The following is a 13,625-nucleotide window of genomic DNA, read 5'->3' as shown; positions in this document are numbered from 1 at the left end:
AAGACAGCGCTGCCCTCTCTCCCCTCTGCTGTTTGCGCTGGCCATAGAGCCGCTGGCAATTGCATTGAGAGCTTCTAGGGGCTGGAAAGGGCTGGTCCGGGGGGAATGGAACATAGAGTCTCGTTATACGCAGACGATCTGCTGTTAAATATATCGGACCCAATGGTGGGGATGGACGGCATTATGGAAATCCTGAGGGAATTTGGCCAATTCTCAGGATATAAATTAAACATGGCTAAGAGCGAGCTGTTCGTAATTCAGGCGAGGGGGCAGGAGAGTAGACTGAAGGGGTTGCCGTTCAGGCTAGTGGGGGAGAGTTTCTGATATTTGGGGATTCAGGTGGCACGGGACTGAGGCAAGTTGCATAAGCTCAACCTGTCCTGACTGGTGGAACGAGTGAGGGAGGAGGTCCGGAGGTGGGATAACTCTCGCTGTCATTGGCGGGGAGGGTGCAGACTGTTAAGGTGACGATTCTCCTGTGGTTCTTGTTTGTTTTTCAGTGTCTCCCCATCTTTATCCCACGGTCCTTCTTTAAGAGGCTGAATAAAATTATTCTGGGATTTGTATGAGCAGGGAAGTCCCCGCGGGTGAAGAGGGTGATGCTTGAAAGGAACAGAGAAGGGGGGCTGGCATTGCCGAACTTCAGCAACTATTACTGGGCGGTCAACATAGCGATGATAAGGAAATGGATGGTGGGTGCGCGGTCGGTTTGGGAGCGGATAGAGGCTGCTTCGTGCAGGGGCACTAGCTTAGCAGCCCTGGTCACGGCGCCTCTGCTGCTTCCGCCGGCACGGTACTCCACCAGCCCGATAGTGGTGGCGGCTCTTCGGATCTGGGGCCAGTGGAGAAGGCATGTAGGGGAGGTAAGAGCATCGGTGTGGACCCCAATCTGCGGCAACCATCGTTTTGCCCCAGGGAACATGGACGGGGGTATCGGCTGTGGAGGAGGGCGGGGATTGTGAGGATGGGGGATCTGTTCCTGGAAGGGAGCTTTCCGAGCATGAGGGTGCTGGAGGAGAAGTTTGAGCTGGCGAGAGGAAACGATTTTAGATACTTCCAGGTGCGGGATTTTGTACGCAGACTGGTGCAGTCCTCCCCACGTCTCCCGCCGAAGGGGAGGCAGGAGAGGGTAGTTTCTAGGTGAGAGGTGGGAGAGGGTACAAAGAAAGCAAAGATGAAAGAAAAGTACAGCACAGGAACAGGCCCTTCGGCCCTCCAAGCCCGTGCCGACCATGCTGCCCGACTAAACTAAAATCTTCTACACTTCCTGGGTCCGTATTCCTCTCTTCCTATCCAATTCATGTATTTGTCAAGATGCCCCTTAAATGTCACTATCGTCCCTGCTTCCACCACCTCCTCCGGCAGCGAGTTCCAGGCATCCACTACCCTCTGTGCAAAAAACTTGCCTCGTACATCTACTCTAAACCTTGCCCCTCGCACCTTAAACCTATGCCCCCTAGTAATTGACCCCTCTATTCTGGGGAAAAGCCTTTGACTATCCACTCTGTTTATGCCCCTGATAATTTTGTAGACCTCTATCAGGTTGCCCCTCAACCTCCGTCGTTCCAGTGAGAACAAACCGAGTTTATTCAACCGCTCCTCATAGCTAATGCCCTCCATACCAGGCAACATCCTGGTAAATCTCTTCTGCACCCTCTGTAAAGCCTCCACATCCTTCTGGTAGTGTGGCGACCAGAATTAAACACTATACTCCAAGTGTGGCCTAACTTTTTTTTTTTTTTTATAAATTTAGATTACCCAATTATTTTTTTTTTTTTTTTTTATTAAGGGGCAATTTTAGCTTGGCCAATCCACCTAATCTGCACATTTTTGGGTTGTGGGGGCGAAACCCACGCAGACACGGGGAGAATGTGCAAACTCTACACGGACAGTGACCCAGAGCCGGGATCGAACCTGGGACCTCAGCGCCGTGAGGCGGTTATGCTAACCACAAGGCCACCGTGCTGCCCAAGTGTGGCCTAACTAAGGTTCTGTACAGCTGCGACATGACTTGCCAATTCTTATACTCAATGCCCCGGCCATTGAAGGCAAGCATGCCGTATGCCTTCTTGACTACCTTCTCCACCTGTGTTGCCCCTTTCAGTGACCTGTGGACTTGTACACCTAGATCTCTCTGACCGTCAATACTCTTGAGGGGTCTACCATTCACTGTATATTCCCTACCTGCATTAGACCTTCCAAAATGCATTACGTCACATTTGTCCGGATTAAACTCCATCTGCCATCTCTCCGCCCACGTCTCCAAACGATCTAAATCCTGCTGTATCCTCTGACAGTCCTCATCGTTATCCGCAATTCCACCAACCTTTGTGTCGTCTGCAAACTTACTAATCAGACCAGTTACATTTTCCTCCCAGCACTGAACCCTGCGGAACACCACTAGTCACAGCCCTCCAATTAGAAAAGCACCCTTCCATTGCTACTCTCTGCCTTCTATGACCTAGCCAGTTCTGTATCCACCTTGCCAGCTCACCCCTGATCCCGTGTGACTTCACCTTTTGTACCAGTCTAACATGAGGGACCTTGTCAAAGGCCTTACTGAAGTCCATATAGACAACATCCACTGCCCTGCCTGCATCAAGCATCTTTGTGACCTCTTCGAAAAACTCTATCAAGTTAGTGAGACACAACCTCCCCTTCAGAAAACCATGCTGCCTCTCACTAATACGTCTGTTTGCTTCCAAATGGGAGTAGATCCTGTCTCAAAGAATTCTCTCCAGTAATTTCCCTACCACTGACGTTAGGCTCACCAGCCTGTAGTTCCCTGGATTATCCTTGCTACCCTTCTTAAACAAAGGAACAACATTGGGCATTTTCCAGTCCTCCGGGACATCACATGAAAACAATGAGGATCCAAAGTTTTTGCTCAAGGCCTCAGCAATTTCCTCTCTCGCCTCCTTCAGTATTCTGCGGTAGATCCCATCAGCCCCTGGGGACTTATCTACCTTGATATTTTTCAAGACGCCTAACACCTCATCTTTTTGGATCTCAATGTGACCCAGGCTATCTACACACCCTTCTCCAGACTCAACATCCACCAATTCCTTCTCTTTGGTGAATATTGATGCAAAGTAGTCATTTAGTACCTCACCCTTTTCCTTGCCTATCCTTCAGTGGGCCAACCCTTGCCCTGGCTACCCTCTTGCTTTTTATGTACGTGTAAAAAGCCTTAGGATTTTCCTTAACCCTATTTGCCAATGACTTTTTGTAACCTCTTCTAGCCCTCCTGACTCCTTGCTTAAGTTCCTTCCTACTTCCCTTATATTCCACACAGGCTTCGTCTGTTCCCAGCCTTCTAGCCCTGACAAATGCCTCCTTTTTCTTTTTGACGAGGCCTACAATATCTCTCGTTATCCAAGGTTCCTGAAATTTGCCGTATTTATCCTTCTTCCTCACAGGAACATGCCAGTCCTGAATTCCCTTCAACTGACACTTGAAAGCCTCCCACATCTCAGATGTTGATTTACCCTCAAACTTCCCCCCCGCAATCTAGGTTCTGCAGTTCCCACCTAGTATTGTTATACTTAGCCTTCCCCCAATTTAACACATTCACCCTGGGTCCACTCTTAACGTTGTCCACCAGCACTTTAAAACTTACTGAATTATGGTCACTGTTCCCGAAATGGTACAGTCTCAGATGTCTATGAGGAACTAATGGGAGCTGAGGATATGTAGACCGAGGACCTGAAGTTTAAGTGGGAAGAGGAGCTCAGGGGGTGGGGGGGTGGGGGAGGTGTGCTGGAGATGGAGAACGGTATCTGGGCAGAAGCCCTGAGCAGAGTGAACATGACTGCAACATGCGCCAGGCTCAGCCTGATCCAGTTTAAGGTCAAGCACCTACATGACGGGGGCCCGGATGAGCAGATTCTTCGGGCTGGAGGGCATGTGTGCTAGATGTGCCAGAGGGCTGGCTAACCATGTACACATGTTCTGTTCATGCCCTAAACTCAGGGGGTATTGGCAGGGATTCGCAGATGTCATGTCCCAGGTATTGAAAACTGGGGTGGTAATGAGCCCTGAGGTGGCAATCTTTGGGGTTTCGAAGAACCCGGGAGTCCAGGAAGAGAGAGAGGCCGACGTTCTGTCCTTTGCTTCCCTGGTAGCCCGGCGACGAATATTGTTTGCATGGAGGGACTCAAAGCCCCCGAGGGCTGAGGTATGGCTATCGAACATGGCAAGCTTTCTTGGCCTGGAGAAAGTCAAGTTTGCCTTGAGAGGTTCGCTATTAGGGTTCGCCCGGAGGTGGCAGCCATTTATTGACTTCTTCACAGAAGAATAAGCATCAGTCGGGGGGGTCTAGGGTAGAGTAGAGTAGAGTAGGGGGATATTGAGGCAGGTCCGTGCGTGAACAGAGCCGTGGTTTGCACTATGTTTAATTTGTATCTTGACTTTTTTTTTGTACTGTACAATGTCACTTTTTCTATATGCCTAAAATACCTCAATAAAATTGTTTGTTAAAAGAAAACAAATGACACACATGTGAGGGTATTCTAACAGGTGAGGATAAAGGAGAAGAGGACAAGGAGGATGGCATGTAGATAACGTGGCTTAATACTGACTGCCGGATAGGGTTTCGGACTGAACCAATGAGATATTTCAATCTCCTACATCAATCATCTCTGAGCAAGCTCTCTGAGTGAGAATGCAGATTTAGCACATTTAGTACAGGGCAGTGCCGCTGCGGTAGGGCAGTGTGGGGATGTGGCTGTGGTGGGCATCAGGAAATGTGTTGAAATAAAAACAGAAAGAAGAGTCATATTAACATTAACTCTGTTTGTGTCTCCATTGATGCTGCCAGACCTGCTGAGGTTTTCCAGCGTTTTCTGTTTGTATCACAGTTCACAGTATTCAGTATCTCACATGTTGTTGTTTTATACATTACGGGCTGGATTCTTCTGCCCTGCCCGCTGCAAGATTGCCACGGGCGAGACGCAGACAACAAAAAGTCCATTGACCTCGGGCTGAATTCTCTGGTCACTGGGCAGGCTTAGGTGGAGAATCCTGCCTCACCTTTCTGTTCATATAATAAAACTGAACCACTCCCCTACCCCGCCAACTACCCCCGCTCCCTCCCCCAGATGTCTGAAGTGAGAGTTTTTCCTGACAGTCACCGAATCAGAAATTTTTAAGGCTTAAAACTGCAAGTTCTGCTGGCAATACATTACCTAGTGTCATGTGAAAGTACCTTTAAGAAATGGGTGTTTATAAATGGGTGTGTATATAAATATCAGTAGTGAGAGTACCTTTAAGAAATGGGTGTTTACTACTGCAGTGATGTCAGAGAGTGGGTGGAGCTGGGCTGTCTGTCAGCTTTTTACTTTCATTTTAGGCTGTTTGCTACAGGGTGTGTTTTAGTTCCGTTTTCAGTGTTGGAGCTAAAGCCAGACCAAGCAGGTGTACTACTGTTCTCTCTGCCATCAAAAGACTATCTCTTGATCATTTGGTGTATTCAGAATTAAAAATGTTTTCAGTAGTGACTTTAACCTGATGTGCTTCTGGTAAAAGGTGTTTTAAGTCGTATGGATGTTAAAAGGAAATCTTAAAGGAATACTTAGTGTTGAAGTGTTTGAGGGTTGTATTCGAATTAATGGTTGCTAAGATGTTCGCTGTTTGTTTTAAAAGGGTTAACTTGAGTTCATAGAATAAACATTGTTTTGCTTTAAAAAATACTTTTCCATTTCTGCTGTACCACACCTGTAGATTGGGCCGTGTGCTCTCCATACTACAATCTATTAAAAGTTGTGGGTCAGGTGAACTCCATGATACACTTTGGGGTTCTCTAAACTCTGGCCCATAACACTAGCCTGTGACATGCCGTTTGTATGCCTGACACCAGACTCCTGAAGCAATCACTCTACCCATGAGGACAGAGGCAATATTTTAAGGTTGTCCTCAAAGCATGCCCGAAGCAGTCAAACAGCCCCACTGACTTGTGGGAGACCTTGGCCCGTGACCGACCAAAATGGAGAGAGGGTAATTGGGATGGCACCGAACACATGGAGAAACTGTGTCAGAAGCACACAGACTCAAGTCAAGTCAGTGGAGGGGGTGCAGAACCCTCCAAACAACCAGTCCACCCACCAATCTCCACCTGCTGCACATATGGCAGTGACTGCAGATCGCGCATAGACCTTGTCAGCCATTTCAGAGCCCAACGATCTGGACTGGGAGCAAGTCATCCTCAATTGTGAGTGACTGCCTCAGAAGAATAATTCTGTGGTGGGCACAGATCAAAGAACAGGGGCTTGTTGCAGCCTCATCTCACATTCAGTAAGGTTTCATTACAGGAACAGAATTGCTGCCTGAACTCAGCATTCCGTTTCAGCGGCTAAGTGGCGACTCAAATGGAGAATTCGTGGACGTTTTACGACGTCAAAATCAGCACTGAACCTTCACTGATTCCAGGACATGTGGGGGGCCAAAAGCGGTGCCGGGTGAAACTCCTGGCTCCTGCTCTGAAAATGGCCAGGTCCCTGGCCGCGCATGCGCACGGCGACTACCTGCAGCGGTCGCGCCTACAATATGGCACCAGCCGTGCGTGGACCCGACCCACCACCCGCGACCCCACAGGCTACCCCTGGTCCCCCCCCCCCCCCCCACCATTCCCCTAGCCCTCCCCGGCGGGCAGCACGGGTTCCGGCTGAGTGTGGCGGTGCTGGACACAGTCCGCAGCCGCCACGTCGGGGTCCCGGCCGCTGAGACCACATGTCAACCGTATGGTTGGGAACTTGGCCCATCAGGTGCGGAGCATGGCGGGTGGGCCTGCCGATGATGCGCCAACACCATTGCAATGGTGTGCGGCACAATTACGGCACTTCCGAGGGGACGGAGCATGGTTGTCCAGCGTCAAACCGGAACCGGCCCCAATTTGGGTGTCAGAGCGGATCCTTCGCCCGATCGCCAATTACGACATTGGCATTGGGCAACGGAGAATTCCGCCCATGGCGTTTATGAATGATTGGTTACAATTAATGAATCTTAAATAAACTAGTTCCACAGTAGAATTTCCAAGTTTGCTGACGACATGAAACTTGGTGGGAAAGTGAGTGGTGAGGAGGATTTTAAGTGGCTTCAAGGTGACTAAGACAAGTTGAACGAATGGACAAATACATGGCAGATGCAGTGTAACGTGGATAAATGTGACGTTTTCCATTTTGGATGGAGAAATTGAATGGCAGAGCTTTATTTAAATGGTGAATAGTTTGGAAATATTGACGTTTAAAGAGACCTGAGTGTCCTCGCACACCAGTCACTGACAGCAAGCATGCAGGTGCAGCAAGCATTTAGGAAGGCAAATGGTATGTTGGCCCTCATTGCAAGAGGATTTGAGTGCAGGAGCAAGGATGTCTAACTGCAGCTGCACAGGGCCTTGGTGAGACCACATCTGGGCTATTGTGTGCGGTTTTGGTCTCCTTATCTAAGAAAGGATATACTTGCCATAGTGGGAGTACTGCGAAGATTCACCAAACTGATCCCTGGGATGGCATGATTGTTGTACAAGGAGAGATTGGGTTGACTGCGACTGTATTAATTGGAATGCAGAATAATGAGGGTATCTCATTGAAATGTATAACATTTTGACAGGGTGTGACAGACTGCAGGGATGTTCTTTCCATGGCTGAGGGGAGGGGGGGGGGGAGCGGGGAGGAGGGGTGTCTAGAACAGGGGTCACAGTCTCAGGATATGGGTAGACCATTTAGGACTGAGATGAGGAGAAACTTCTTCACTCAGAGGGTGGTGAAGCTGTGAAATTCTTTAGCACAGAAGGCTATGGCGGCCACGTCATGGAATATGTCGAAGAAGGAAATAGATTTCAAGACACTAAAGATGTCAAGGGGCATGAGGAGAGCATGGGAGTATGGCGTTGAGGTCAAGGATCAGCCAGGGTCAAAATAAATGGCGGAGCAGGCTCGAAGGGCCGAATGGCCTATTCCAGCTCCTATTTTCGACGTGACTATGTTTCTTTAAGCAAAGTTAGTAAAACATTGGCCCGGTGAGTCAACAAACTGCGCTGAAACGAATCCCAAAAACAATGTAAGAAATTGATTTATTCAAGATCTGATGCTCAAACACGAAACACTTCAAAGACTCTCGGCTTATTTTTAATTGGTTTGTTTTCCCCTGGGCTGCTGTCTGGGAGGCTGATGTTAGCAATTAAACCATAGCTAGATTGGGAGTGTCAGAACTTTTGCGATCCTTGTTCTGTCACCTCAGGCAGAAAATAAATCCGATTGGTCAGAAGTTTTTTTTAAAAAAAAGTAAACCAATCCAGATTCTCTTGTGAATGAAAACAATGAGATTTAATAAATACATCCCAGTTTGTTACTGAACTACAAAGGAAATAAAACCAGGTTGGTTTTTTATGTTCCTTTTGAACCTCTGAAATGAATTAAATGTCAGTAATTATTATATGGGGGAAATAAGGGCAGAATTGTACTGATTTACAGGGTTCTCGGATGTTGGGAACATCTACGGATCCAGACCCCGGAGGTGCCCAGGTCCTGACCATTTGCGCAAACTTCTTGGAGCTAGCCAATTAACAGGCTGCCCCTGCATGCCTCCTCCAATTAGGGATGGCAGGCGGGCCTGATAGACAGCAGAGCCAATTGGAGTGCCCAAGGCTGTGGGCGGCTGGTAGCTGCACAGGGTTATGTGGGTGCTCCCAATGAAGATGGGAGACTGCGAGGGCATCTCTATTCCTCATCTATGTGCAGCCCTTCAGTGACCTTACCTGTGCTTGATCAGGGACCAGTTTTCAAACCGGCACTGACCTACTTTATTTTCTTGCTACTACCCTTGACGTCCTGACAGTTGCCGTGCTGTCTGTCTAGATGGCCAATATCGGTATCCGTCTCAACCCTTCACATAACATGAAATTTCACCTTAGAAACATCATCTGTCCATAAATCAATCCATTTGTTGCCTTCAGATTTAAATTTTTCATTACTCTCCTTGCTCTATCTTGGGGGTTGGGGTGTCTTGTCAGGGGGTCGAGCGATTGGGATGCCATTTTAAAATGACATCCCGATCTCTTCCTGCACTGAGGAGTCTTGGCGAGCGGAGTCCCTTAGTGCAGAAAACGGGACCAAGTGCGGCCTCGGCTCCGCATTCCCCGCTAAACACCCAGCTAATCACACGTGGTATGGGGTTCTGTTCCCATTTGGGTAGATCGCACCAGTAAATGTTTTTTTAATGCTGTTCAAGATTTTTGTATTGGTAAAGCTCAATGCACTGTGTGCGCATAAACAAGGCGTTTAGTACATGAAATAATTCAGAAAAAGTCAAAAATTCGACTGCAAAGCCTTACTCTAACACAGCATGTGTTGCAGCCTCTGAGTGGTAGCGATAGAGGAGCAGACAGTGATCCACTCGAAACATGCCCCCTCCTTTCCGAAGATTTTCATAGAAGAACAGCAAATCTTCAGGGACACCCTGCAGAAATAGATGAGTGAGAAATCAGCATTTCCAACATGAGAACCTTCGGCATGGAAGTCATGCAAGGCCTTAGAAATGTATCAGTAATGCTCAAACAGCTGTTTCATTCATCGTCTGTTATTCAAACAATTTCTTACTGGAGAGAGACTATCTTCAGGTATTCAGCGGTTCAAGCCTCAAAGCTGCCCTGTATGCATATTCTTGACTTGGAATGGTTTGAGTTGGAAGTGTAGAAACCAGAACTGTAACCCAATTATCATGGCATGCTGCTAACTGGCAACTCAAGCGCACCACTGGTTGCATCATGCTGATGCAGCAGTTCTGAAGGAAAAACTAATAGGCTGGACCTTGTCGTTGGCAATAAATGAATGTCAACTAGCCATTTGTTACATTTGCAATGGCAAGGAATGAGAGTCCACACTTGGAAAGTTGAATTTTCAGTGCTGGAGCGATTGTTTGGCAGTAATTAAGATTAGCATGCTGTTAAAATGGCATTTATACTGGAACTGACTAGCCCTGACATTTTCTGGCCAGCTTACTTCACATATATTGGATGTAAATAAAGGAAAGCCATACTGGTTCTGGTATTTCAATAACTCATACAGCTTCTGGAGATGCAAGGTACCTCAGTCTGGGAATTCCTGATTTATATGTTCAACTGAACATGTGCGGCCACTGGAAGTTGTTGTCTGATTTGTACTTCAATGAAGGTAGGTGCCATTACTCTCACTGTTTTCCAAACATGATTGTTCCTGACAATCTCCTGTTGACAAATTACAGAATGGCTTTGGCAAGAGGCCTAAAGAATTGCTATTAGTCTATATTCCTAATAGAGTGGTGTTTTTGACCCAAGACCTCATTTCCTCCACAATGTCCTTGAACATGTTGTGCCTACAAGCTGGGCTCGATTTACAATGAAACACACTGCGCGCCCTGGCACGGTGTCCCCAAAGGCAGGTGGGCCCCAAAATTGAGACTCTTTGATGTCTTTCATAGCCATTCAGGTAGAGACATACATTGCAAACCTGCCCACAATTCAAAAGTCAGTCAGTATTCTCAGCCAAGCATAGATGAGAGGGTGGGTTTTATCTGATTCGCTACAGCTTACAATACTGCTCAGGTGCGGCGGAGACATTCACCCCTTCATGACCAGATTACCCATACTGCCTGTGGCCAGCCATCCACACAGCGGGGAGCGTCAATACAAAATCAGGGGGAGACCCATCCTGTGGTGCCTGATGGAATGCAGTGGGTGTTGGAGCCAGTGTTCAGGAATTTAAATCTGAGAAAGTGTGAGCGAGAAGGGTTGTCACAAAGGCCTGTCTGGAGTTGGAGGTGCACACCTGTAATTCCCAGCCTCAGCAACAGGAACCAGTACCGCAGGCATTTAATCGCCTCTGCCCTATCGCCACTCCTTCAGCAACCCCCATCCTCCTCTCCTTCACAACCTTATTCCCCCCTCCTTCACTCCCCCATCCCCTTCAGTCCTCATCATTCATCCTTCACCCTCCTTCACGCCCCCATTCTCCCCTCCTTCACTACTCATCCTCTCCTCTTCACCCCCCCATTTCCACCCTCCTTCACCCTCCATTTCCACACTCCTTCACCCCCATTTCCACCCTCCTTCACCCCCATTTCCCCCGCTCCTTCACCCTACCGCGTCCCCCAGTAGGAAAAGGCCAATTGTCATTTTTTGTGTATGTGGGAGTAACAGTGGGAGTAGGACTGACACAGTCAGTACCTGTGTGTGTGTCTGTGGGAGACTCGTTTGTCTCCAGAAATTGGCTCCGTTCTTTCAGGTGTGAGCCCATATTACAGATGCCACCTGACATTGTGAAGCAGTTGGCTACTGGAAGTGTTTAAGGGGCAGCTGCCATTGTAGTTGGATGTGGCATACAGAAGTCCACCGCCATCTCTCTCTCGAAGAGAGAAGCATATTCTGCAGGTAAATCCCTTAACGTAACACTGAGGCAAGACCAAGTCAGTCCACTTGAAGCCTGCATTCCTGCAGAAAGAACAGTGCATTCTGTTTTTTGATTAATGGCCTTTGTGATATCGTGAGCAAAAGCTAATCAGGCAATGCCCTCTATTATAGAATCGCAACACCAGTGCTGCGACCTCTTTAGACATCCCACCTAATAAATATTTTATAAGGATCAAGACTTGGGTCATGTAATGCCAAATTCGCAAAGAATATAGTTGTTTTTTTGGACATCAGAATTATTGTCAACCACTTCATTTGAAGCACAACAATACTTAAAATTCGCTATGTATATTATGAAACAATGATAATTTGTCAGGCGCTAGGGTGTATTATCATATTGAATAGATAGTGTGGCAGGGAAAAACTAGTTGAGGGTACAGGCAAGGATTCTTTCCTTACGCAACATGTTGGGAAGTAATGGATTTAATCAGTGGCAGTACATCTGAGAACATGTTCCATGTGGGAACCATAGAATTTCAAAGCACAGAAGGAAGCGACTTGGCCGATCATTGCAACTGCACAGCTCTCAGACACAACTATCTACATCGTCCAATTTTCCATTCTTCTCTTTTGTTATTTCAGATCTGAACCATATGATGGATTCTGAACCAGCCACTGTTTCTGGTGGCAACATTCCATGTCCTACCAACCCCTCAACTCATATCAATAGTCACTGCATGGGATTTTCCGGCCATTCCCTCTGGCGGTGGAGGGTGTAAACAACGGGAAACCCCATTGACAGTAGCAGGACCAGAAGGATCCCTTTGTCAGCCAATGGCAGGTGGCCTCTACCACTACAAAGATGCACTCATTGGGGGGGGGGGGGGGGGGGGGGGGGGGATCCCACCCATCGTACCATCAAATTTCATTGGTTGAGAAAATTATTGCTGCAGACAACTTGATACTTACAGTGAGAATTAGTTCAATTTTTATATATAGAAAGGTTTCAAAAGTAGAGACTGGCGTGTGCTGGCTGATGGAAATAACTTTGGGTGCAAATTAGCGACCCCATTGCGCCTGACACAGATCCGAGCGCAACGGGTGAATCACGTATGAGCCACAAATCGGACTCAGTGCAGGGCTGATTGTCAATCGCCCTGCAAGATCTACATCTCGCCCTCGCTGTGATAGATCCAGATCTGAATATTAAAATTAGCCTTATGGCTCATTTAAGGACCAGGACGGCGGATTCACCCAGCACCTGGGACTCACCGGCCGTGCGTGGAAGAACAAGCCAGGGGGCCATTTAGTACTGGTCGAAACAGGCGTGGACCAGTCATGACCGCACCTGGGGAGTGGTGTCTTTGCAGGCCCTGGGGTGGTCGGGCGGGGAAAGGGCATGGTAGCACCCTGGCATCTGAACACCTTGGCACTGCCCAGGTGTCAATGCCAGGATGCCCAAGTGTCGGTTAGCACTGCCAAGTGTCAGGGCCGCAGGTCCTTGCCAAGTTGAGTGAGGGTTGGGAGGGGGAGTGATGGTTGGGAGGGTTGGTCGGTTCTCGGGGAGGTGAGTGGGAGGGAAATCGGGGCTGTTGGACAAAATGGCACCCTCATCTGCGAGGAGCCTTTGAAGCTCGCCAGCAGGAAATCCCTCCAAGTTCGACCTCGCCGGAGAGTAACTTCCTGATGTAAAAAAAAGCAAAGTATCTTTGGATAGCGGGATGTTTCTTGGCGCTGAAACACCCCACTAAACACGCCATTGAGTGGACTTTAACTAAAATGTGCTCTTTATTTTTTTTCTTACATTTATTTACATCTATAGTCAGAAAATATTGTTATGTCCTTTTCATAAATAGGAGAGTATATGCTAAGCTGAAATCTAATTATCTTAATGAAAGTACATAGGGAAAGTAACCTAAAAAATAACTATTTCACAACATATAATGTGGAGATGCCAGCATTGGACTGAAGTGGGCACAGTAAGAAGTCTCACAACACCAGGTTAAAGTCCAACAGGTTTGTTTGAAATCACAAACTTTCAGAAGGCATTGACACCCGGGCACCCTAGCACACTGAAAGTGCCAGCCATGCACGCCAGGGTGGCACTGCCAGGGTGCCTGACTGGCAGTGCCAATGTGCTCAGATGCCAGGGTGCCACCATGCCCTTTCCCCGACCACCCCGGGGTCTCCAATGGCCAGAAAGACACCCCTCCCCCAGGCGCTGTTATGACTGATCCACATTTGT

General features: G+C 48.0%; 1 protein-coding gene across 6 annotated transcripts in view; it reads right to left on the bottom strand.

The window, feature by feature from the left end:
- b3gntl1 (UDP-GlcNAc:betaGal beta-1,3-N-acetylglucosaminyltransferase-like 1) overlaps positions 1-13,625 on the bottom strand; it is a 432,810-nt gene that overhangs the window by 132,654 nt on the left and 286,531 nt on the right. For all 6 annotated transcript variants that reach the window (XM_038777401.1, XM_038777404.1, XM_038777405.1 and 3 more), the window contains one exon: positions 9,329-9,453. In XM_038777401.1, the coding sequence (XP_038633329.1) occupies positions 9,329-9,453 (125 nt within the window). The remainder of the gene's footprint in view (positions 1-9,328; positions 9,454-13,625) is intronic.

Source organism: Scyliorhinus canicula, chromosome 18 (genome assembly GCF_902713615.1).
Source record: "Scyliorhinus canicula chromosome 18, sScyCan1.1, whole genome shotgun sequence".
NCBI classification, from domain to species: Eukaryota; Metazoa; Chordata; class Chondrichthyes; order Carcharhiniformes; family Scyliorhinidae; genus Scyliorhinus; species Scyliorhinus canicula.
Note: the sequence above shows the minus strand (reverse complement) of the source record. Positions and strands in the feature narration are given on the sequence as shown.